The sequence below is a fragment of the Cebidichthys violaceus genome, unplaced genomic scaffold (assembly GCF_023349555.1).
Source record: "Cebidichthys violaceus isolate CVI_PGR_0920_01 unplaced genomic scaffold, fCebVio1.0.p SCAF_31, whole genome shotgun sequence".
Classification (NCBI taxonomy): Eukaryota; Metazoa; Chordata; class Actinopteri; order Perciformes; family Stichaeidae; genus Cebidichthys; species Cebidichthys violaceus.
In genome coordinates, this window is record NW_027176495.1 from 1,260,122 (window position 1) to 1,282,269 (window position 22,148).

At 44.1% G+C, this 22,148-nt stretch overlaps 1 protein-coding gene across 4 annotated transcripts in view; it reads left to right on the forward strand.

Annotated features, from left to right (window-relative positions):
* The window catches only part of stxbp5a (syntaxin binding protein 5a (tomosyn)), a 74,634-nt gene that overhangs the window by 47,038 nt on the left and 5,448 nt on the right, over positions 1-22,148 (forward strand). For 2 of the 4 annotated variants that reach the window (XM_068724485.1, XM_068724487.1), the window contains exons 8-19: positions 6,996-7,119; positions 8,888-8,966; positions 9,472-9,626; positions 11,405-11,477; positions 11,726-11,873; positions 13,834-13,901; positions 14,611-14,651; positions 14,926-15,146; positions 16,551-16,726; positions 17,112-17,237; positions 17,568-17,719; positions 19,555-19,617. In XM_068724485.1, the coding sequence (XP_068580586.1) occupies positions 6,996-7,119; positions 8,888-8,966; positions 9,472-9,626; positions 11,405-11,477; positions 11,726-11,873; positions 13,834-13,901; positions 14,611-14,651; positions 14,926-15,146; positions 16,551-16,726; positions 17,112-17,237; positions 17,568-17,719; positions 19,555-19,617 (1,426 nt within the window). Of the gene's footprint in view, positions 1-6,995; positions 7,120-8,887; positions 8,967-9,471; positions 9,627-11,404; positions 11,478-11,725; positions 11,874-13,833; positions 13,902-14,610; positions 14,652-14,925; positions 15,147-16,550; positions 16,727-17,111; positions 17,238-17,567; positions 17,720-19,554; positions 19,618-21,174; positions 21,229-22,148 lie in introns of all 4 variants that reach the window. The other 2 variants (XM_068724484.1, XM_068724486.1) reach the window with 2 other exon arrangements.

A 22,148-nucleotide genomic window follows, 5' to 3' on the forward strand; every position in this document is an offset into this window, starting at 1 on the left:
ATATTTAGACCTGAGACCTGGTCTCAATCTTAAATATCTTTCACCTCAAGCTTAATCTGATGAATCTATGAAATATCACAAAATAAAAACTCAAAAACATAGTCTCTTTGGCCGGTGCTGCAGTCACAACTAAAGGACGACAGTTTGTGAAATGCACGATTTACCAACGTCATGATTTACCCAGCGTCTCCGGCGTGATGGTGCGAGGCTCCACAGTGATCGCTCTTGCATTTTGCAGTTGTAAAAAGGGAAACATTTTGTAAAAGGGGCCACCTTTTTAAAGCACCGAGTCATGACGCTTCATTGGCTTCCCCCTGAGGCAAAATAGTGTGTGTCTATAAATAAAAGACAACATGACAATAAAAGAAGAGACACGGCGTCAGAGCCGCTCAGATCTCTCTGGACCTGGCATGTGTCAAACCAAGACCGTATCTGTTTTCTGTTCCCAGATTAGTGTTTGTACAGCATCTCATCTCCACTGACATAGTTACTGCAATTCCATTGTTTTATGCTCCGTAGGAGATGTGATAAAATGTGTTACAGCCTGTGTTGTTTATGCTGGTTTTAAAACATCTTTCCGTTTCCATTTACTCCATGTGATTATGCTTTTACCAATGAATATTAATCGGAGATCTCATTTACAAACATCTCAGGTGCTAAATTAGATATCCAGGGCATTATTAAAGCAGCAAACAACTATTTGCTATGTAAATAATAGCGATAGAAATGCTCCCAATCTCACTTTTAGACATTTACATGCACACACATGTAATTAATCACACAGTGGTGTCCGTGGCTCTTAGACACGGAGCCAAAGATAATAAGATTATTGTAACACTCATGCTGGCGCTCACCTCATTGGCAGTGAGATGCCGTAAGCACACTGAGATAACAAGCGTCACAGAGGACTACATAGGCACAAATAGGAGAGTGGATTTTGTATGTTCGGTCTGTACAGTAGTGTCTCTCTCTCTCTCTCTCTCTCTCTCTCTCTCTCCCCCTCCTTCTCTTTGCCCCGTATCCCTCTGTCAGATAAGCTAATATCCTCCTGCTGCTCCTAGGGCATTACATTCTCGAGTACTGAATCTCTCATGGGAGCTCATCTCTTCTCTCCAAACCCCTACAGTTACACCTCTCCAGAGACCGGGGGGGTTGAGTGAGCGGGGGCCGCTCCTCATTTCACTCGCTGTGATTTACACTGACGAGGGGAAAGAGCCTGCGACGCACAACCGCTCTCGCTCCTCTCTTTTGGAATGTCTCGGGGGTTGTTCCCATGGCTAATGCATCCACATGGTTATTAGAGTCAGATATATTTAAAGATTAATTTGCCCCCAGACGAGCCTTCGGGGGCACTGAGGACAACCTTTGTGTTCCACCGTGCGACATCACTGCTGAAATGTGGTTATGATGATTGGGCTGTGACTTTTCTATTATTACTGATGTAGAACAGGGCTGTGGAGTGAAGAGTGGGGAACACACCGGGGCTCTGTGAGGGTAGGGTGGGTGGTATGGACACCAATATATGATCTCGATATCAGTGTGTTATGATATTCACTTAAAAGTATGATCTGCAGCAAATCTCGCTTTGGCGAGTAGAGAGAGAGAGAGAGAGAGAGAGAGAGAGAGAGAAAGAAAGAAAGAAAGAAAGAGAGAGACACAGAGAGAGACACAGAGAGAGAGAGAGAGAGAGAGCAGCGGTGGTCTAGCGGTCTAGAAAATGTAAAAGTGAGAAATAAGACATTATTTTCTGATTATTTTCTGACCTACGCACAACAATGTGGGAAGCTTCCACATTACCGGATTTTGAGTGAATTCAGCCGAATCGACTCTCTGTGGCCTCTCTGCTTTGCCTGTGTGTGTGTGTGTGTGTGTGTGTGTGTGTGTGTGTGTGTGTGTGTGTGTGTGTGGCCTACCCTTACTTCTGGTCAAACAGACCTGCAGCTCTTCATGCATCCATGACACAGGAGAGGAGAGAAAACCCAGGCAGAGGTTAGGGCCAATTCTGTAGCACGTCTGCTAATAATACAGAAGGGTAAAATAAGTTTTTACATCTATTTAATCCGTCGCAAACTACATTCTTCCTGCTGCGCGCTCTCTCACTCAAACACTATTTGCCTAGAAGCTCGCCCGCCGAGTATCAAATTTGTCGAGTGAAATGAACAAGGGGGGCTTTTCCTCTTCTCCTCTTCATCAGCAGAGTAAGCCGGCGGACCAGCAGCGATGGAGTCAAGCTTTGGAATGAGCGTGTCTTAAAGAATATAGGAGTTCTTGATGGGAATTTGTGGGTGTTTAAACAAGCGAAAGGCAGTCTGTGTCCTCACATTTCAAAGGAGACGGATTACATTACATTACATTACAGTCATTTAGCAGACGCTTTTATCCAAAGCGACTTACAATAAGTGCATCAACATTGGTAATCAAAAGAACTACTAGTCACCAGAAGTCATAAGTACATTTCCTTTTCCGGATAAAGGCTTTTCGCGAGTAACGTCGACTCCCAAATTCCTGCCGTGTTTTTAGCGACTCTTGCGCTCACACACCGTCAGCATGTAGGGCGCACATAAGGGAAATGATGAAATGGTTTTGACTCAAATGACGGCAGCTTTTTGTTACTCGTACACGCCGTCAAACTGCAGATATGTCAGCAGATCCCGACTTAAACCTGGCCCCCGGACGGCAACAAAAGTTTCCAGCGGAGTACGGACAAAGAGCAGAGGCCATAAAACTTTTGTTTTTACAAGCTGACAAAGAGCTGAGAGAGCATGCCTTCCACTCTGTGTCTATCAGTGGATCGTCTATTATTAGCCGTGGATCAGCAGAATGGGTTTCCAGTGAGTGCTAGCACAGAGAGCATCCGTCACTCTGACCCTGCTCCACTCTGCCCCGTCTGACTCAACACCTTGGTCTGAGTCCGGCCCTGAAGAACGGGCGATACCCACAGCCGGAGTTTTTAGTTCCCTTCTTTGTCTCCTGGTGGCTGTTTGTCACTCAAGGAGTGCGTGGATGATTCTTTTTATGTTTGTGTCATACCTTCAGAAGAGCCATTGTTGTATTTTCTTGTTCTACATTTCTTTCTGTAACGTTCCACATGGTTTTGTATTTCTTTATTTCATTGTGACCATTCTCTCGTACCTTGCCACAGTGTTCCAGGCGTTTCGTTCTCACTCTCTCTTTCTCTAATGGAAAGGAACCAGCAGAGCCTGGAAACTCTCTTGCACAAAATAGTTTGGTTCCCTCTGGTGTGACTGACTAACATAACCAGAACAAGTTTGTGCACAAATGCAACCCGCCAAAAATACAAAAGAAATCAAATGTTTCCCTCAGAGCTATTATTGAAGGCCAACAATTACACAGTAAAAAAACAAAAAAAAAAGCCAATCATTCCCACAACCGCTCACAATAATGACTTCATTTCCACGGAAAACAAATCATTTAACACCTTCGTCTGTGGAGGAACTTATGTTGACATATTTTAACACCGAGTTCATATCGCAGATCGCCTTGACTGCTGGATGCAGCTTCAGTCGGACCTAAAACTAATGAGAAGCACTTTCTGTAATCTAGTTCCAAATGGGTGAGGTTGTCCACACAGCACAACACTTTGCCAGAGAGAAGTTCTTTTTGACGGACAGCTCAGGTGACTCTATGTCTGCACGCACCAAGTCCCTCCCATCTGGTTGTAACAAAGGCTACAGGTTATTTGCATGCTCTTAGTGACACTAAGTCTGGCTTTATTAAGAAGTGTTGTCTTCGCCCCTGAGACGTGTTGAGAATGCAGACGGATAACTTCACTCTTCATTGCTGATTGGTCATTTGGCAGGTCTAGCTCAATGTCCATTAGATGGAGAATATCATTCTTTTATACGACGGTCCGTCTCTGCGGAGCGGTATCTGTCAGCATGTTACTCTTCATTATGCTAATGTTCACTCCTTGTTAAGAAAAAGATGAATCCCTCACAGCGCTCTGAGAAGACATTTGTTGATTCGTTTCTTTTCCTGATGTGATTACTCACAAACATCGAGGTGTGGAAGAAATGTCACTCTGTCACCCAAGTATTGGACGTATGAAGATTTGATCCGACACAAACATGACCAGTTTATTTCTAACTCGGCCAGATTAAAGAGTTGATGACATTTCATCATCTCGCGCCACCAACATATCGACGTTTCACTTTTTTTTTTTGGGCAATAAACCTGAAAACGTTCAAAGTTTTTGTTGTAATTTGAGCGTTCTAATAACATAGCACTTTTGTTGTTGCTGCATTATCTATTGTTAGTATAAAAAAAGCCTTGATTGGAAAATTGAAGCTTAAATAGGCTTGTTTCTTTTAGGGCTCATGTAATAACAGCAACACATTTTTTGGTGTTGATTTAATGTTTCAAAACAAGAAGGGATTGCTCTATGGAAATTACTGTTGACATACTTGCCCCCAAATGTTTTTTGGGTTATTATTAATTTTTTAGATTAATCCTTTTTTGGTTGTTCTCCTGCTTGAGCTGAATTACCATTGCTGTGCATGTACTGTATGTGTGTGTGTGTGTGTGTGTGTGTGTGTGTGTGTGTGGGGCACTTCAGAGCTAAGCTGTCTTTGTGTCCCATTGTGATACAATGCTGGCTATTCTAATTAGGCCGTGATATGCATGTTTGTGTGTATTGTCTGTTTTCCTTCACCAATCTCAATTTGTACCGTTTGTTTTCGTCTTTGCCGTGAATTATTGTGTGTGTGTGTGTGTGTGTGTGTGTGTGTGTGTGTGTGTGTGTGTGTGTGTGTGTGTGTGTGTGTGTGTGGGAACACAATAGCTCGTGTGTGTGACTCTAATAAGTGTTGACTGAATTCTCTCATACCCCAAGGACCAGTCTGTGAAAACCGACCTAACGTAATAAATCATGAATGAGTCTTTTTTTAATTGACATTATTTGATATGACGAGCACCATGTGTTCCAATTACCGTACTCATTTTCCAATTAAGAACAATGCAACGTTCCCTGTCGGGACTGTCACGGCGATCGATGCACTGATAGATTTCCAGAATTTATTCCGTCAAAGCTTCTCTGAGATTCAGTTGAAGCACTTTTCTTGAATATCTGCAGTTCATTTACTTCATCTGGGTTGCAGTCAACATAAAGACAATCATCTCAGACCGTCCCCTCACGGGTAACTGGTCCCGGATCCCCAAGTATACGTTCTATATGTCTGATTATACGAACAACTCACGCAGTATAAGATAACTCATTTCTCTTCCAGAGATGCACATTTTTCACAGAATGTAGAATTGTGTTCAGCACACCTGCTGTAACCACATCCACGCCACCTGGCGCTGCACACCGGTGAATCACGTCTGGCAAGAAACCACTGACAAACTGCATCCCACCTGTCCCTGTCACTCTGCCCACTGCCTACCAGAACTCACATCCGCCATAAGACACCTGAGCGATTACTCATTAGGCCTCCGGTTACGTCTCAGAAAAACAATCGTCGTGAAGAGGGAATCGTGTTTCCTTTGTGCGTCTTTGGTGGCAGTGAGAGGGGACGAGTCATTGACTGTGTAATGAGATAATGTGAGCGGTGCGTCTCTGCAGCGCGATGTCACGCAGCCATAACTCTGCCCCCCCCCGAGCTCATGGTGACCTGGAGTCTTTTTAAAGAACCGCGATAATGAGACCTTTTGAAAATCCTCAAGGCTGCACGCATCCAAAATCACCCGCCTCAGGAACTTCTCCACTTTATTGGTTTTCGTCTTTGTGAGTTCAAGGTCTGACCAAGCAACGACTGTGATGGATTACATACTTTACCAGCAAGCAAGAGACAGGGTTCATTACCCCCCTCAAAACATATAGATATGATGCATTTCGCTCTGGGACAGATACAATTAGAATTGTTGTGGCGAGCATATCACCGGTGAGACACCGTGACGTTGACGAGGAAAAGCTAAGTTCACACCTGGACAGTAAGTGGAGCTTGAATATTAAAGAGTAAGCATGACCATCCAGCACATTTTTCAACCAGAATATTGTCCAATCATTGTCTCTGGGAGCAGATGTTCCCCGACAAAGCAGCGGCACACATTACTGATGCTGCAGGTGTTCTGGTAGGAACACAGCCGCTGGGCGGGAAATTCACGCGACAAGCCTCGTAAATACTGCTCTGGAAAGCCGTCGGTGAGCTTCACACAGGTTTGGTGCCCATCATCATATTTACTCAATGTCAGGACGTTCACCGGGTTAAATTATGAGCTGTAAAAAAAAAAAGGGGGGGGCATCAATAGGCACGGTTGCCCTTTACTAGGCCTGATTCATTTGTGTTTTCAATGATTGCTTGTCAGTGGATAAATCACTGTGGACCAGGGTTCAGACGGACGGGGAGGATGAGAGGACAAAAAGTAAATACTGTAGATATTAGAATTGTGATTACTTTCATTTTTTCTATTAAACTTGTGGTTGTTGTTTTTTTATGATATTGTCTTTTACCTTCTCTGCTTCTTCTTTTAGTAAGCAACGCAGACTAAATACTTTGATCTGAAGCCCACGGCTCCAATGACAGCAGATGCACCTGAACGCACCAGATCAACTGTATTTCAATTACACTGAATGCCGTAGACCATTTGTGTCTTTATGAAATAGAATTCTTAAAATTGTAGGCGCGGTAAAAGAAACCCTCGCTCCCGGCATTCCTGAACAAAATGACCAAAATCCATTTCCATCATTTCTCCACATTCAGCAAATGGGTCATATATTAAAAAAAAAAAAGAAAAAGCTCCTTCTAATATATGCATTTATGCCACAGGAAATACTCTGAAGTCAGGGGCCACACTCTTTTATCTCACGTTCCCCATCTGTTCAGGAGTATATATAATTCAGAGTCGGGGGCGTTTAACTCCCGCATGGACAGTGTGGCTAACACACACCTGTAGATTAAGGTAGATGGTGGCACATGATGGGGTCATCTTGCTGAACCACTGACACCCCCCCCCCCTTCTTTCATGTTGTTTCCTAGGCGATCCACTCGCTTGCCTGGCATCACGAGGGCAAGCAGTTCATTTGCAGTCACTCAGATGGAACTCTGACCATATGGAACATCAGAGGCCAGGGCAAGCCCATACAGACAATCACCCCACATGGTAAGGAGCGGGACACACACACACACACACACACACACACACTTCATTTAGTGCTCCTTATATTATTAGGATCTTATCTTAATTTTACCTGAACACTTTGCCATATAAGGTTAGGTAATTAATTAACCTCATGCTTGAGGTTAGGCATTTTAATCCCCCAAATAGAAATCTGTCCTGCGCTGCACACCATTTCTGTCCCTTTGGGGAAATAAAATGTGAAACATTCTAACACTTGTGGGTCAATTAGTGCAAAAGTTATTTTTCCAAAAATAAAAAAAAAATGCAGATAAATTGTTTGAATAGACCCCAAGCTGGAGAATATGCCTGGATATGTCTCATATTAGTGTTTAACCTCAATAACATTATTAATATTATTTCATTAACTGCTATTGTAATTGTTGTTTTTTACCATTTCTGTGATATTTCTCTCTTTTTTTAAAAGAATGATCCTTTTTGCTGTTTCCTGCATTTTGTGTGTTTTTCATCTATTATGAAACACATTTTATCGGATCTTTTTGGATCTCAATCACCTTGAAATCTAACCGTTCACAACTTACCGACATATAGAGAGGGATTGCAAATAGAAATTGCTTTCGGTAGCCACTGCTCCAAAGAACTCGAGTTGATTCTGCTGACCTTATCCAAATACTTACCACATAAATGCAGCAATTCCATCAGGTTATTACATTAAAACAACATCACTGGTTCTGCCGAGCCTGATTCCTTTGGGCTGTTCCAGAACACCCCATTCTACAATACATGAGCCTTTAGCCACCTCTGTTAGTCATGTGATTCACTCTATACCTCCCTCAAGATTGTCCCTCCAAGTACCCCCCCCCCATCGTTTCCCTATTTCAATCAAAAGGATTATTGTTGGTTCAATTATGTCCTGCCTCTGTTTGCCTTTACTTTGTGTCGGCACATGCCTGCATTAGCGCCGGTGCTCTGTTTATTTCCTGCAGAAAAAGAGCGAGTCTGCTCTTTTGAAGATGCATTTTAATCCATACTCCTCCGTCTCCCCCCACACACCTCCTCATCCCACTGAGCACTCCGACAAGTCACTCAGATGAAGGGACTGGAAGGAAGTAGACAGAGTGTGTGAGTGCAACAAATGGACGGCGAGAGTTAGAAAGAGGAACAAAGACAGGAATGAAATGAAAGGAAATGAAAACTTCTAACCAGTTTCTCAAGCTGGTCTTGTGTGCAGGGGATTGCAGAAAGGATTTCACCACACAGGCTTTTTAATTAGTTGTTTCTCCCACTGCTGCATACGTAATTAGTTTGGTATTTAATGGACATTATGCAAATTCATTCGACAGGTTTAAGGAAGGCTTATAAGTCCTCCTTTAATTGTCTTTTAGATATCTGTTAGTTAGATGTAGTTATTAAAAGCAGTTTTGTATTATACATACCTGCCTTAGGGCTCACTTAATAAAAGTAGTTCATATATATACAGCCACTGTTTGTGCATTCTGATATGCACAGGTAGGCACACACGTGTGATGAATGTGCAAAATAGATATATATGCTGTCATCCGCGATCGTCACACTTCCCCTGCGTGTGTCTTTATTCTCTCTGATGAATAGCCCTTTGTTATTTTTTGGGCTACTGTTCAGAGCTGAGATTTAAGTGCAGCTCTGAACGGCTTCTAGGAGGAGGAAAAAAAAGAAAAAAAAAACCCTGAGATGACAGGAGGAACAAGAAAAAAGAGGAGGTGAAGAGAGATGAACTGGCAAACTAAAGTAACTTCTGTTTGTTCTATTTTAGGAAAACAGCCCAAGGACGGGAAGAAGCCAGAGCCCTGTAAACCCATTCTCAAAGTGGAGTACAAAACCACTAGAATCGGGTATGGACTCTCTCTCTCTCTCTCTCTCTCTCTCTCTCTCTCTCTCTCTCTTACACGCGCACACACACACATGCTCACATGCTCGGTACATTAATAATATATTAAATGCACAACACTGTAATGGCAAAATACACATCAAGGTTGACAGGGGTTGAACAGCTGTTGCCAAGGCAATGTGAGCAGATTAATTGTCCACGTCTTTTGATATTAACATAATGATGAAAACACCACCCCTCCTTGAGTCATGGCATCATGTATCCGGGGTGTTTCTCTCATACTTTGTCCAGTTATTACAGTATTTAAAGATTATTTGGAGTCATATAAAGTTGTGGTTTCACCTGTCAAAGTTAGCTGGTAACATAGTCCATACACCACATCTACGATTTACAATGCACAACTCTAATGGCCATCAGCAGACCAATAGGTGTTTTGTATAAATTGTGTATATATATATTTATATAAATCCAGTTAAATGTGTGTGCCTGTGCTCGTGTGTCTGTTCCAGGGAGCCCTTCATAATCCTGTCTGGTGGTCTGTCCTACGACACGGTAGGACGGCGTCCGTGTTTGACCGTGATGCACGGGAAGAGTACCGCGGTGCTGGAGATGGACTATCCAATAGTGGACTTCCTCACACTCTGTGAGACACCGTACTCTAACGGTGCGTTTGTGTTCAATGTGTTGCGGATGTGATCGTATGGTGTGTGTGTGTGTGTGTGTGTGTGTGTGTGTGTGCGTGTGCATGTGCATGTTTGTCCTTTTAGTCAATGCATTAGAATCACAAACACAAACACACACACACACACTTCTATTTTTTTTTAATTATGTGGAATTGCTTGCCCCTGTGTTAGTGTGTTTCTGTAATAAATAAGAAATTTCCCAAGGGGAGGAAATCCTATTCCACTTTTATTATCTGACACACGCAACATTACATTTTCATTTAATCTATTCCTACACAGTAGCCTTCCATCTAAATTATATTATGATCTTATTCCCTGCATTGTTGCGTCAACCGCAAAAAGTCAAAGTGGAGCTGAATGGACCCTTAATGTATGTAATCCAGTGTGTAGACTCTCAGGCAGTGTTATCTGGCACACACACACACACACACACACACACACACACACACACACACACAAACTTTTTGCAGCGTTAGCGTGTTTTAATAATCCTTAAAGATGTGGCTGCAGATGATGTGCGTACACGACTGTATGTCTGAAGGGGAAAGCAAATGGCAGACAGACACAGTGTCGAAGTACAGCTCATAAAGAGAAATACAGAACATCAGCGCGTTAATCTCAGTAAGTCAGATTGGATCTTAAGCTTGGAGATTCTTCATTCTCCTTGGAAATAGAGTTGTCCCAGTGCTTAGAAAGGCAGATAGACTGTAAAGAGATACAGCATAATAATATACTGTACATATTTTGGTTTGCTTATTGCCGTGATTATCATTGTCTTTAGTGAAATCAGCAGCGAAAGTGGCCGTAATTACAGTCGTCATTCTCAGACACAGAGATGCTGTGCAGTGATCTAAAGTTGCACAACATGTCACAAGAGGATGTGAATCACTCGTAGACCAGCACCAGGGACGTAAAGTGAGACATGTGGTGACAGCGGTTGTCAAAGTGTTTCAACCTTCGGCGTGCGCCGGCAGCCAACGGATTTGTCTTTAAACACCAGCCTGCGTGCACAAAAGCTCTCACGGTGATCGTACGTCTCTGAACGGTCTCCGCATGGTGTGAGACCCACTTCCAAATGTAGCATAGAGGCCTGAGCTTTTTTTTTTTTTTGAATGCACTGGACTCGTACAAATCTTTTTAAGGTCAGAAAGGTAGTTCTGGCTCTGACCGTGCCCTGTAGCAAAGCGTTTAACCCCCGCTACTCCAGTTGAGGCATTTAGAGGTCAACCGTGAGAGGCAACAATCTGCAGCTCTGGTGTGATCAGTGTGAATCTATGAACGATAAAGAATTCCCCTGCATGTGTTTTCTTCATATTTTTTCTGTTAGAGCCGTCTTTTTCTATTCATGACGTCATCGCTGGATCCCCTTTATTAGTATTCATTACTCTTCTTAGGGTGTTAGACTTGAGTGACTTGATATGTGCAGTTAGCTTATTTAGCAGCAGGGTGATAAAAAAATCATCTGTGAAAGCAGTGCATTACATTTGAAACGGGAGATTCTACTCCCGAATCAGACCGATACAAATATTTAACCAGAGCGATATCCCCCACAGACATTCATCTCACAGATTAATGAATTTGAAGCGGTAAGCGTTCCTGCCCTCACGTCTTCAGGGCACAGATATGATAATAACTTTTGCGACGGGAAGTCTAAGGGACTCTTCCCGTGTGGTTTGCGGATCTCAGGGGAGTTCTCCGTCGAGGAATCTCGACGCTGCGGAACGATGAGTGACGTGTCTCTCTCTGTTTCTCTGCGCAGATTTTCAGGAACCTTACGCTGTGGTGGTCCTTCTAGAAAAGGATTTAGTGGTCATCGACCTTGCACAAAATGGGTGAGTCTGACTCCATTAAATAACCCTTCATCATCTTTTTGTTTCTTAGATGTGCGCTGAAATGTCAAAGTTGGCCCATCGGTGCTCGTTATCTTTACTGTATAGGTGATATACCTCTATGTGATATAACTTACTTTCATAAATCGTATTCTTTTAGCACGCAGCGCTGAATGAGATTAATGCGCTGATACTTGGCAGACAGACTCGCTGGATTAAAAGTGACTTTGTCTGCGCCCTCTTGCCAACAGTTACCCCATATTCGAGAACCCCTATCCTCTGACTATCCACGAGTCTCCGGTGACCTGCTGCGAGTACTTTGCCGACTGCCCTGTGGACCTCATACCTGCACTTTACTCCGTCGGCTCGCGGCAGAAACGACAGGGCTACAGCAAAAAGGTACTGTTCTGTTTAGGAACGCTTCCTGTCGTAACGCTACATATCGTCATCGGTGACGTGTCTTCTTGTACTGTTGTGGTAATCTAAAGTTAAACATATGAGTGGGAAATATCAAATATCAGGCTTTGGATACAGACCCTCAGAATTAAAGATCGAGGAGTTCTTTCCACGTTTGGAATTTTGCACAGGAAGGGAAAAGGAAAAGGAAAACATATTTTGTGGAAGAGGAAGAGGAAGAGGTATCAATTTCTTCTTAGTATATCAGAAGTCATGCAACCACATGACAGTAAGGTGTATCTTAAGGAGAAGGCGGGAAACATTCTTTATTTACGGGTCCTTAAAAGTGTCTTGAATCGAAGAAAGTTTCCTGAAAAGATCTACTTAATTTTGGAGTAAAAAATTTGGAATTTCTTTGAAAGAAAAGCATAATTTTAATCCAAGTATGAATTATGGAACATTAATGTATTATTATACTTTTGTGTAGACAAATGCATGTTCCTAAAATGAGTAAAATACTCTCTTAGTTTCACTGCCAAATAAATAATTTTATCAACAGAACAATATCGCTTATTTTAGCAGCTACATTCCCATCAGCCTTTGCTGTTTTCGAGCTAATTAGCAACCGTGAGCATGCTAACACGGTGAACCTTAAATAGATAGAACCCGCCCAGCATAGGCATGTTAGCAATGTCACTGAGAGCACGTTAGCATGCTGGTGTTAGCATGCTGGTGTTAGCATGCTGGTGTTAGCATTTGGCTAAGAGTACCATTGTGCCCTAGATACAGCCGCTAGTGTGGCTGTGGTCGTTTAGTCTTGTTCCTATAATTAGTGACATTACCAAATCACCAAGGATACTGATGGCAAATTATTTCTGTTAAAAAAAAAAAAAGCGTGTCTCTATCGCTGCAGAAATGGCTAATTACTGCTTGTCATCATTGTTTGTTACCGCTTCTTAAACAGAAGCAGACGGGGTTTTTTACCTTTTGAAATAGAATAAATCACGACTACTTCCTAATGAAAAGCTCCCATCACAGTTTAATGATGTATAACGGAGTTAATAGTATCCCGAGGTTGGAATTTTCCTTCGTGTCATTGTGGATAGCAGTGTCGTAAAAGAGCTAAATTAGAAATGTAAATGTTCGACACTAGGCCCTCTAACCACCTCGTACTCCAAGAACAACAAGGTCACTGAGTAAAGGACACATTACAGTACACACGTGCATATTCCTGCTCCACACTGCAGGAGTTGATTTTGTATTGGTGTGAAGCTAAACGGACTATATCTAAGCGCCATATTGCCTAACGATCACCCTCTCTCTTTCACACCTCCTCTCTTCTCTCACTCTCTTCTCCTATCCCTGTATTATCTTAGACAGACCCCCTGCTCTTTCAGCCATTATGTATGCCTATGTTCTTTTCCCTGTCGCCTTGTTCTAGCTCTCCATTGTAAATGTCAGCGTGTACTGACCCAAACTGGCGGCCTAGCTGCTGCTGCTGCTGCTGCTTTTTTTTCTTCTTCTTTCTGTTAAGCAAAGGCCTGGATGAGCTGCGGGAGGGCATTCTCACATAAAGATCACCATGAGTCATCCTGATGACCTTTGTATGTGTCAACGTGTTCAAAGCCAACCCCCCCCCCACACACACACACACACACACACACACACACACACACACACTCACACACACTCATTGACGTGCATGATGTATAATTGCAAGACATACTGAGAGAGTTACACAAAGGATCCCCCCCCCCCCCCCCCCCCCCATGCACACTCACCCAGGTGCCGTTTTATCATGTCATCTATTTCTAAAATCATTATGCGTTGATATTGACGCTCTGTTTATTGACATAGCTGTAATTCTATCTGTGGTCTCTAATGTACTGTGTGTGTGTGTGTGTGTGTGTGTGTGTGTGTGTGTGTGTGTGTGTGTGTGTGTGTGTGTCTGCTGTCGATCCAGGAATGGCCTATTAGCGGTGGAAACTGGGGTCAAGGCACACAGAGCTACCCAGAGATCATCATCACTGGGTAAGACAATACTGATTTCATTAGCATTAGCGTTATCGTCTCGCTGCAACTCAATTACTTTCACCTCTCCTGCACTTGTCAGGTCTCTACAGCAGAGGAGCTTGTCTTCCAATATTTACTGTAGGGTCTTTATACATTCCAATCATGTGCGCTTCATTTTAACGTTTATTATCCCGCTCTAAGCTGTCATCAAGGGGAGAAGGGGCGTTTTTTTTTAACAGAACACTCGCACTGCAGAAGTGACATTGAGGTATAGGTTTGGCAGCGGGAGGCTTTCACTCCTCTCCTTCCTCTTCCTCTGCTGTATTACCGTTCTGCTCTCTCTAAGAGGGCCACAGGCTGCATCAGAGCTCCCTCCCAAGCCACTCAGATGTCCAAATACTTTTGGCCGTCTAGCGTTCCTTCTGGTTAAACAACCTCGACTGATGGAAATCATGAGTTAAATCTACGGTTGTGTTCAAATGATTAAACAGGGGCCGATTTATTTAAGTTTATAGATGTTTGCTTTGTTTTTATTTACCACCTAGACATCAGATTGTGTGTCTTCAGTTGATATGTTTTAATGCTGCATATCTTACGAACTGATTTATTTTCATCAGCCTAGAATTCAACGTCCGGAGTCGAGACCACGAGTCACGATTTGATATTCATCCCTCTCTTGTTCCTCCGCCGTTATCATTTATTTTCCCTCTGTCTCTTCAATTCCCAGGCATGCTGATGGAACTGTGAAGTTCTGGGATGCCTCTGCAAGTGAGTTCTCTCAAGGGCTGAGCTTTGTTTATGCTTCAAGAAATTGTAATTATGTATTGTTAAGCTGAGGGAAAGGAAACCACGTTAAAAAGTAATATAGAAATGTTTTTTTAATGAGCACCAGCCTTCGCACAAGTACTGTTTAGATTAAGTCTAGTAACAATCAAAGCAGCACGTTGCCTCACATCTCACATTTTGTATTGTCAGGTTCAATATGTGTGTTTTACTTGGGATTGCAGCTGATACGTTTCTCCTCTCTACCCTGCTCCCCTAGTAATGCTCCAGGTGCTCTATAAGCTCAAAACAGCCAAGGTGTTTGACAGAAACCGGTCCAAGGAGGACAAGGGCAGCGCCGAGGTGTCGGACGAAGACCCCTTCGCCATTCAGATCATGGCCTGGTGCCCTGAAAGCCGAATGCTGTGTGTGGCCGGGGTGTCGGCCAACGTTATCATCTACCGCTTCAGCAAGCTGGAAGTAACCACTGAGGTGGTGCAGGTGGGTGTCGCTTTATCGGCTCTTAACATTGTACTGAATCTAATACAATTACAGAACATACACCCATTTTCCCCTCATCTCCTCTTTTATTGTAAGACTCTTACAACCATATACATACATTTTGCTTGTATTTGTTATTTTTTTCAATCAGCACTCACTCTCTGTTCTGTTGTAACACACACACACACACACACGCGCGCGCGCGCTCTAGTATCTGCCTCGTCAAAGGCGGTATGGTTGCCATGCCAACAGACGGAGCAATGAACAAGCAAAGCCAGACTGTCATCATAATCTACCTCGATAGCGACGTAAGTGCTCATGGGAGTCGGTGTTTCGCGCTATGCTGTGCTGTGTGAGCGCGCTCACAGCTCCTATGGTACCAGTGAGAGGCTGCGTGCTTCACTGCTTCTGCTTAGTTGGAGTGTTAAACTGGTAACATGCGAGACACTTTATTTATTTATAATTCTGGCAACATTTGTCCTGTGAAGCGGTCACTGCTGTGGTGTTGTTGCTCGAGACTCGCTCTAGACAGAGGTCGCTTGTCAATCAAAGTGTGTGGGAGGAAGTGTGTGTTCTTCCTCGCAGGTCTGTGAAATTCATTTTCCTTTTTTGTTGCCGGTTGTCGTAACCATCCAGATCTTTTGTTCTTCTAAGCCAACAGCAAAAGGCTGCTTCAAATCGGCCTCTTTCCCTGTGAATGTTTCCTGTGAATGTTTCCTGTGAATGTTTCCTGTGAATGCACGGTGACCGCTGACGCACGCGTCAGAGAAATCTCAGGCCTACGCTCCAAAAGCGTGTGACCGGGATGACTGCGGATGAGGACCAGGTATTTACTAGCAGTGAGCCGTAATCAGGAGAACAGCCTCCCCGTCCCGCAAGGTCGAAACACCTGCCTAACCTCGCAGAAGTGAAGGTAGAGGAGGAGGACGGCGGCGGCGGCAGGCGGGAGCGAGAATCCGAAGAAGGGCACTGATCGCTCTTCACTCCCACATGTCAGCGGGGCTAATGAGACTGACAGAATGCAAAAGAGAGAGCTGACGAACATCGAGTGTGTGCGTGTGTGTGTGTGTGTGTGTGTGTGTGTGTGTGTGTGAGACTCTAAGAAGGCGGAGGTTGCAGTGAAGTAGCCTGAAGGAGGACTTAGAAGGAATGGAATATTTCAGTATTGGAGGACCTTTGTGACTTCTCAATCTGCCTACACACGAGCACAGAGACACACAGCGTGTCAAACAAACGTCTAACATCAAAGTGTGTGAATGTATGTGGCTGTCACTCACGGTCAGACGACTTTCCCCCATCCTTCATGAAGAATAGTTGTTTATGAGAGTTGTGGACCTATATTATGATCTGTGGTTATCTCCTCTTTTAATAAATCTGCTCACGTCTTTTCTGTGTCCCATACAGCTACTAGAGGTGCGAATGCAGTACGAGCTGAACGACATAGAGTCTCCGGACTGTGGGGGGGGGGAACAGACGTCGGCGCTTCCCACCCCCGGTGCCTCCCCTCAGACCAGCGGCCCACCTTCACACCCCTCCACCAGCAGCAACAACTCTGACGGAGGCAACATGCCCTGCCTCAAGTACGAAGCGTGAACACACACGCGCATACCGATTACATAAACTCCCATAAGCACCGGGAGCGCTTGCACACATTCTCACACACGAGAGTCTTGTTTTTTGCCTCAAGCACTCTTGCACAGACTTAGTCAGCGCCTGAAGCATTCTCAGCCGCAGCCTCCCCTTCATCCCATTGCAGCCACTCATGCCAGACCCTCAACACACGCGCACACACACACACACACACACACACACACACACACACACACACACACACACACACACACACAACGGCTTCAGAACTGCAGCTGCACCGCTCGTCATTCTGTTTACGAATCCCTCTTTTCAATGTCTCTTTTCTTTTCATTTTCTGGCTCCTTTCTGCCCCCCCCCCCCTCCTCTCTCCAGAGTGCGCAGCACCCCTCTGAAGCAGTCCGCTGGTTACCAGGTAGACTTGGTGGTCCAGTTAGTGTGGGTGAGCGGAGAGCCTCCGCAGCAGATCACGAGTCTGGCGCTCAATTCCTCCTACGGCCTGTAAGTATACAAACAGGAACATCGCAGTCAGGACCAGAACCAGGTGCCCACTATCTATCCTCCTGGCTGTAGCATCGGGAGTGAAGAACTCAAATGAAAATCTATAAAGACCGCTTTCTGCTGTTCAAGCAGCGACTGCTCACGGCTAACGTAACAACCGGGCCTGTCAGCCCGACTCATGACGGCCCGGAAAATGTTGGATATTCCAGCTGTTTTTGTGCTCTAAAGATGAACTCATACCAACGTTACTATAACTCTCCTTTTCTCTAAACCCCCCCCCCCCTACTTCTTCCACTTCCTCCACTGACTCTGTCACCCCCCCCTCTCCAGTGTGGTGTTTGGCAACAGTAATGGTCTGGCGGTGGTGGACTACGTCCAGAAGACGGTGGTGCTGAACTTGGGGACGGTCGAGCTCTACGGCTCCAATGACCCGTACCAGAGACAGCCCCGCTCGCCAAGGAAGACACGGCAGCCCTCTGGAGGTAATGACGAAAAAGGGATGAGAAGGAGAAGAGTAAGAGAACGATCTGCAGATCCTGCTCCTGTCTTAAGGGTCCATGAATGAAACAATAGGCAGACTAACAACAATCGCCAGTTTAGAGATATTTGGCTAAATAACTTGTGATATAAACTAAGAAGCAAAATTTTTCTAATTCAAGGTTTAGTAATGGTCTGGGTTAGAATTCTCTGGTAATAGCAATTTTATTTTGCACATTTCAAACACATAAACATTTAAAGACAAATATAAAAATTCAGGCATAAACATAAGAACATAAGCATAAACAACATGCATATAAAAGGAACTGAATCAGTGAAGCTCATACCCCCAAACACACAGCAATAGAAAACCTGGAATTCCCTGCCCTATCACATGGCCGTGCATTAATCCAGCTGTACAAGAGACAAGTGTGACCATATACACACACACACACACACACACACACACACACACACACACACACACACACACACACACACACACACACACACACACTGATGATCTGTGAGGCCAGATCGGGTTATAGTCAGCGAGCAAATCAGAAATTAACTGAGGAGGAAAGTGCTTTATAGATTATGAGCAGGATTTTAAAGGTGATTCTTTATGGTTCTGGGAGCCGGTGAATTAAGTGATTTCAGTGATGTGTCGAAGTTCTCGTGTACGTGTAGCGACTCTCGAGTGAGTCGGATGTTTTTTCATAGAGCGCCACAGTAGTCTAACCTTCCCGAGATAAATATAAAGAAGAACCACTCTCTGAGAGTCAGTGGAAATGTAAATGCTCAAAGTTTTGATCTATTTCTATCGAAGTGATAAAACGTTGTTCTCTGGATGTGATTTTTCAAAATCGATATCAGCATCCAGAATATTTGCCACGGTTTCTGGCTTGCTCACTCCATTTCAAAGACAGCGACGCCGGGTGTGATAGTGATGTCATCGGTCTTTCAGTGAACATTGTGACGAGTTCCAAGGAACCCCGAAGGTCCACACGTCTTTGAACAACACATTGAAAATGATGCCATTCAGGCTCAGTTCACAAGGCTGCTACATAACAAAGACCAACTCTTTCTCTGTCCATCTTCTCTCTCTCTTCTCACACACACACACACACACACACACACACACACACACACACACACACGCACACACACACACACACACACACACACACAGCCCATCCCTTTTCCACACTGCAGCCTCATGGTACCACTGATAGCGATTAAGATGCTTCCCGTATGGACACACTGCCACCCTGTGTTAGATGAGGGCAGTGCAGCTGCGTAGAGGATGCCGCAGTGTCATGACGACGCACTGCTCATACTTAAGCAAAAGTTTGACGGGTGAATTAGAAAGCTGCGGACATTGAGGGATTCATTTGTGACGCGCCGTTGCTCGTCGTTTTTCGCACACAAACGAACCCATGTGCGCGTTCGCTCACACGCTCACAAGCGCACGAGCACCGCGCACGTGTAAATACACACAGAGCATCTGGTGTCACTGACTGGTGAGCAGTGGGCTGGCACCTGTCGGAGCTTGGCAAGTGTGAGCAGTAATCAGACGTCCAGCTGTGTTTCCATGCCAACAGGGACTGCTGTCTGCTTGGCTTTCTGCCTCACAGGACAATGTCACACACACACACACACACACACACACACACACACACACACACACACACACACACATTCCTACACAAACATGCACGAGACAAATGAAGGAATTAGACGTACAACTGGATGAAGAACCGTAGCGTTCCGCTCCCCAGTGGTTCTTTCCGGCCCGCTTTCATTTTGCATGAACTTAATTGTGTGATCTCCGCTGCAGGTCTGTGCGACATTAACGAGGGCTCAGCCACATCAGAGGACCGCTGCAAGTCCCCTACTTCAGGTAACATGTCCTTCAGTGTCTTATTAAAGGAAAACGTGGGGAGAAACGTAGCAGAGGCTTTGTGTTATCTAGACGTAAAAGCCCTGAACCAGAAAAAAGAGAAGATATATATATATATATATATATACGTATTATTCCATGTATTTGAATACGAGAGGAACATTGGTTATGGTGTACGATTAAAGTTTCAAAAGAGCTTCTGCTTTTAATACTGTTTTATTGAACTGGAACTTAAAAAGAGGTTCGTCTGGATGTCGATTTCATTCCACCACAGTTTGTAGAAATGCTCTTTTTGAGTTTATTACCATACGTTTAAGGGAGTGCTTTTGTGAATGCTTTCTTTTACCACTTTGCAGAGATCAATAGACAGGAATAAATTTGTTTTAATCTCACATTGTATCCTGAAAAACTGGCTTATAGACTGTGAACGTATCCGATCTCCATGATGCTAATTCAGTGTGACAGCGGAGAATTACACGGTGAATGAAACCAAAAAATCGACATTCTGGTAGAGAAACCCAGTAATTTACATTAATTAGAGAATAAGTTCAAGTAAAAGATCAACCTGAAGGGCCTTTTCAAATATTTAGTAACTGCATAATTGGGAAAAATATACCACAGTTAAATTTAATATATCAGTCGCAAGATGATATGAATGAACTTTTGGATTTTGAGCAGGGATCTTCTTTCGGTTCAACATTTAACATGGCATAGAATCGTATTAATAGGACCAAATTCAAACAAACAAAATCCATTTTCACGTAGTCTATCATGCACCACCGCCACAGAAGACCTCGCTCTGCGCTGCTACAGTGAGATGCTCTGTTGCTCTTTTACTTCTGCTTCTTAATCTGCATCGTTAGTATTTCAGCTGAAGGTGCTTCAGACCATCTCCATCTCATTAGTGGTAACTTGGCACTGAAAGTAAGGAGCTTTTTAAAAAGGTCAGGCAGAAAACAAATCTCAAAGTCTGGAGTCCTGCTGCAGGTATGATGCCCCCCCCCCCCCCCCCCCATGCCTGGTGCCACCAGACTGTGGTCTGATACATCTGTCTGCTCTGCATTATTCATAGGACAGAGAGATGAGGTGTCCTTCTGCAAAGAAAATCTGCCTTAACAGTCATCCAGTCTTGGGTTAAGCCAGTGGAAGAAACATATTTCTCATATAATAACATATTATAATAACATCTCTTTTCATGCAGATTCGCCTGTTTTACCTTGAAAGAAGTTGCAGAACGATGAATTAAGACTCCATTAGTGTCGTTTAACACAAGAAAATCCTTGGATTAGTTGTGCATTTGCATTAAAAAACAACTTAAAATCACAGCTTAGGTTTGTCAATGCTAAACCACTTGCATTAATAGGACGGACGCTCTTGATTATGCATTTAATATTGGAAGGATTTACACGCAGCACAATACAAAAGTCAAACCAGTGTCCTGAACATCAGAGTAAACAGCGACAGCTTGTGTGTCGTAATAAGCCAAAGGGTGTTTCTAACTTACTTTACTCTACTTTACTCCCCCCCCTCCCCCCTCCCCCCTTACACCCCCAAAAGTGTTGATGTCAAACAGCAATCTACAGCAATTCTACAATGGAGGTGGTAGAGGAGGTAAGGTTGGCCAAAGATTTTCATTAGAGGCTGTTTAGGCAGGACAACGTCCAGATTTGTCCGTCCCGTCCCCGTCCCGTCCCCCCCCTGTCTCTGTCCTCCGTGTCATGGTCTCCACAGTGGAAAGAAGTAGATTAGACAAGAGAGAGCCAAAGTTCAGCTTCACTTCTAGGTTAGCTTCTGTTCCGCTGTCGTTCGGTTCTCATTTAAAACGACACGGTGCTCACATTTGACTTCTGCACTCAAGTACGTGGTTCAGAACTGTACACCGAGAACTGAAAGCTCATAGAGCAGAGGCCAACTTGGAAGCATGCAGGGATTCAGCTGTCTGTGTGAACACGCGGTAGCGCTCCATCGCCTTAGACTCACATTGCATGCTACATGTACGTAGCACGAGTGTCATAATGTAAATGTGCCTGCGTGTGATCTCTGTCCCGACCTCCCACACCAGGTTCCCCCGTCTACATTACCACTTACACGATTTGGCTCTGTCCATAGCGCAGCGCGACGACGCCACAGAGCAGAGAGCCACTCATCCGTCCACCCGTGTCTTTGTGTACCTTGAGTGTGTGTTGATGAAATAGATAGTAGGTGTCTCAAAATGGCCGAAAACGTCAGAGACGTGCCCGGACCGGTCCTTCTCAAACCAACGTCACAGAGTCTTCAAACTAGCCTGACCTCATTTAATTGCTGTGAACCTCGTTAAAGCTTCACAAGACATGTTTTTATAAATATTCAAAAGCCTCAGAATACACATGTTCCCTATCCTTCCTCTTTGCTTTGTTGCACCTGTAAGGACAGAGACCTTAAACCCTTTTTTTTAATTATTTTTGTGGTTGATGGAATTGGGTGACCTCATGTAATTCCCTGTGCAGCCAGAATAAGTGGAAACACCTGCGGGGATATGCAGGGCCCTTAAA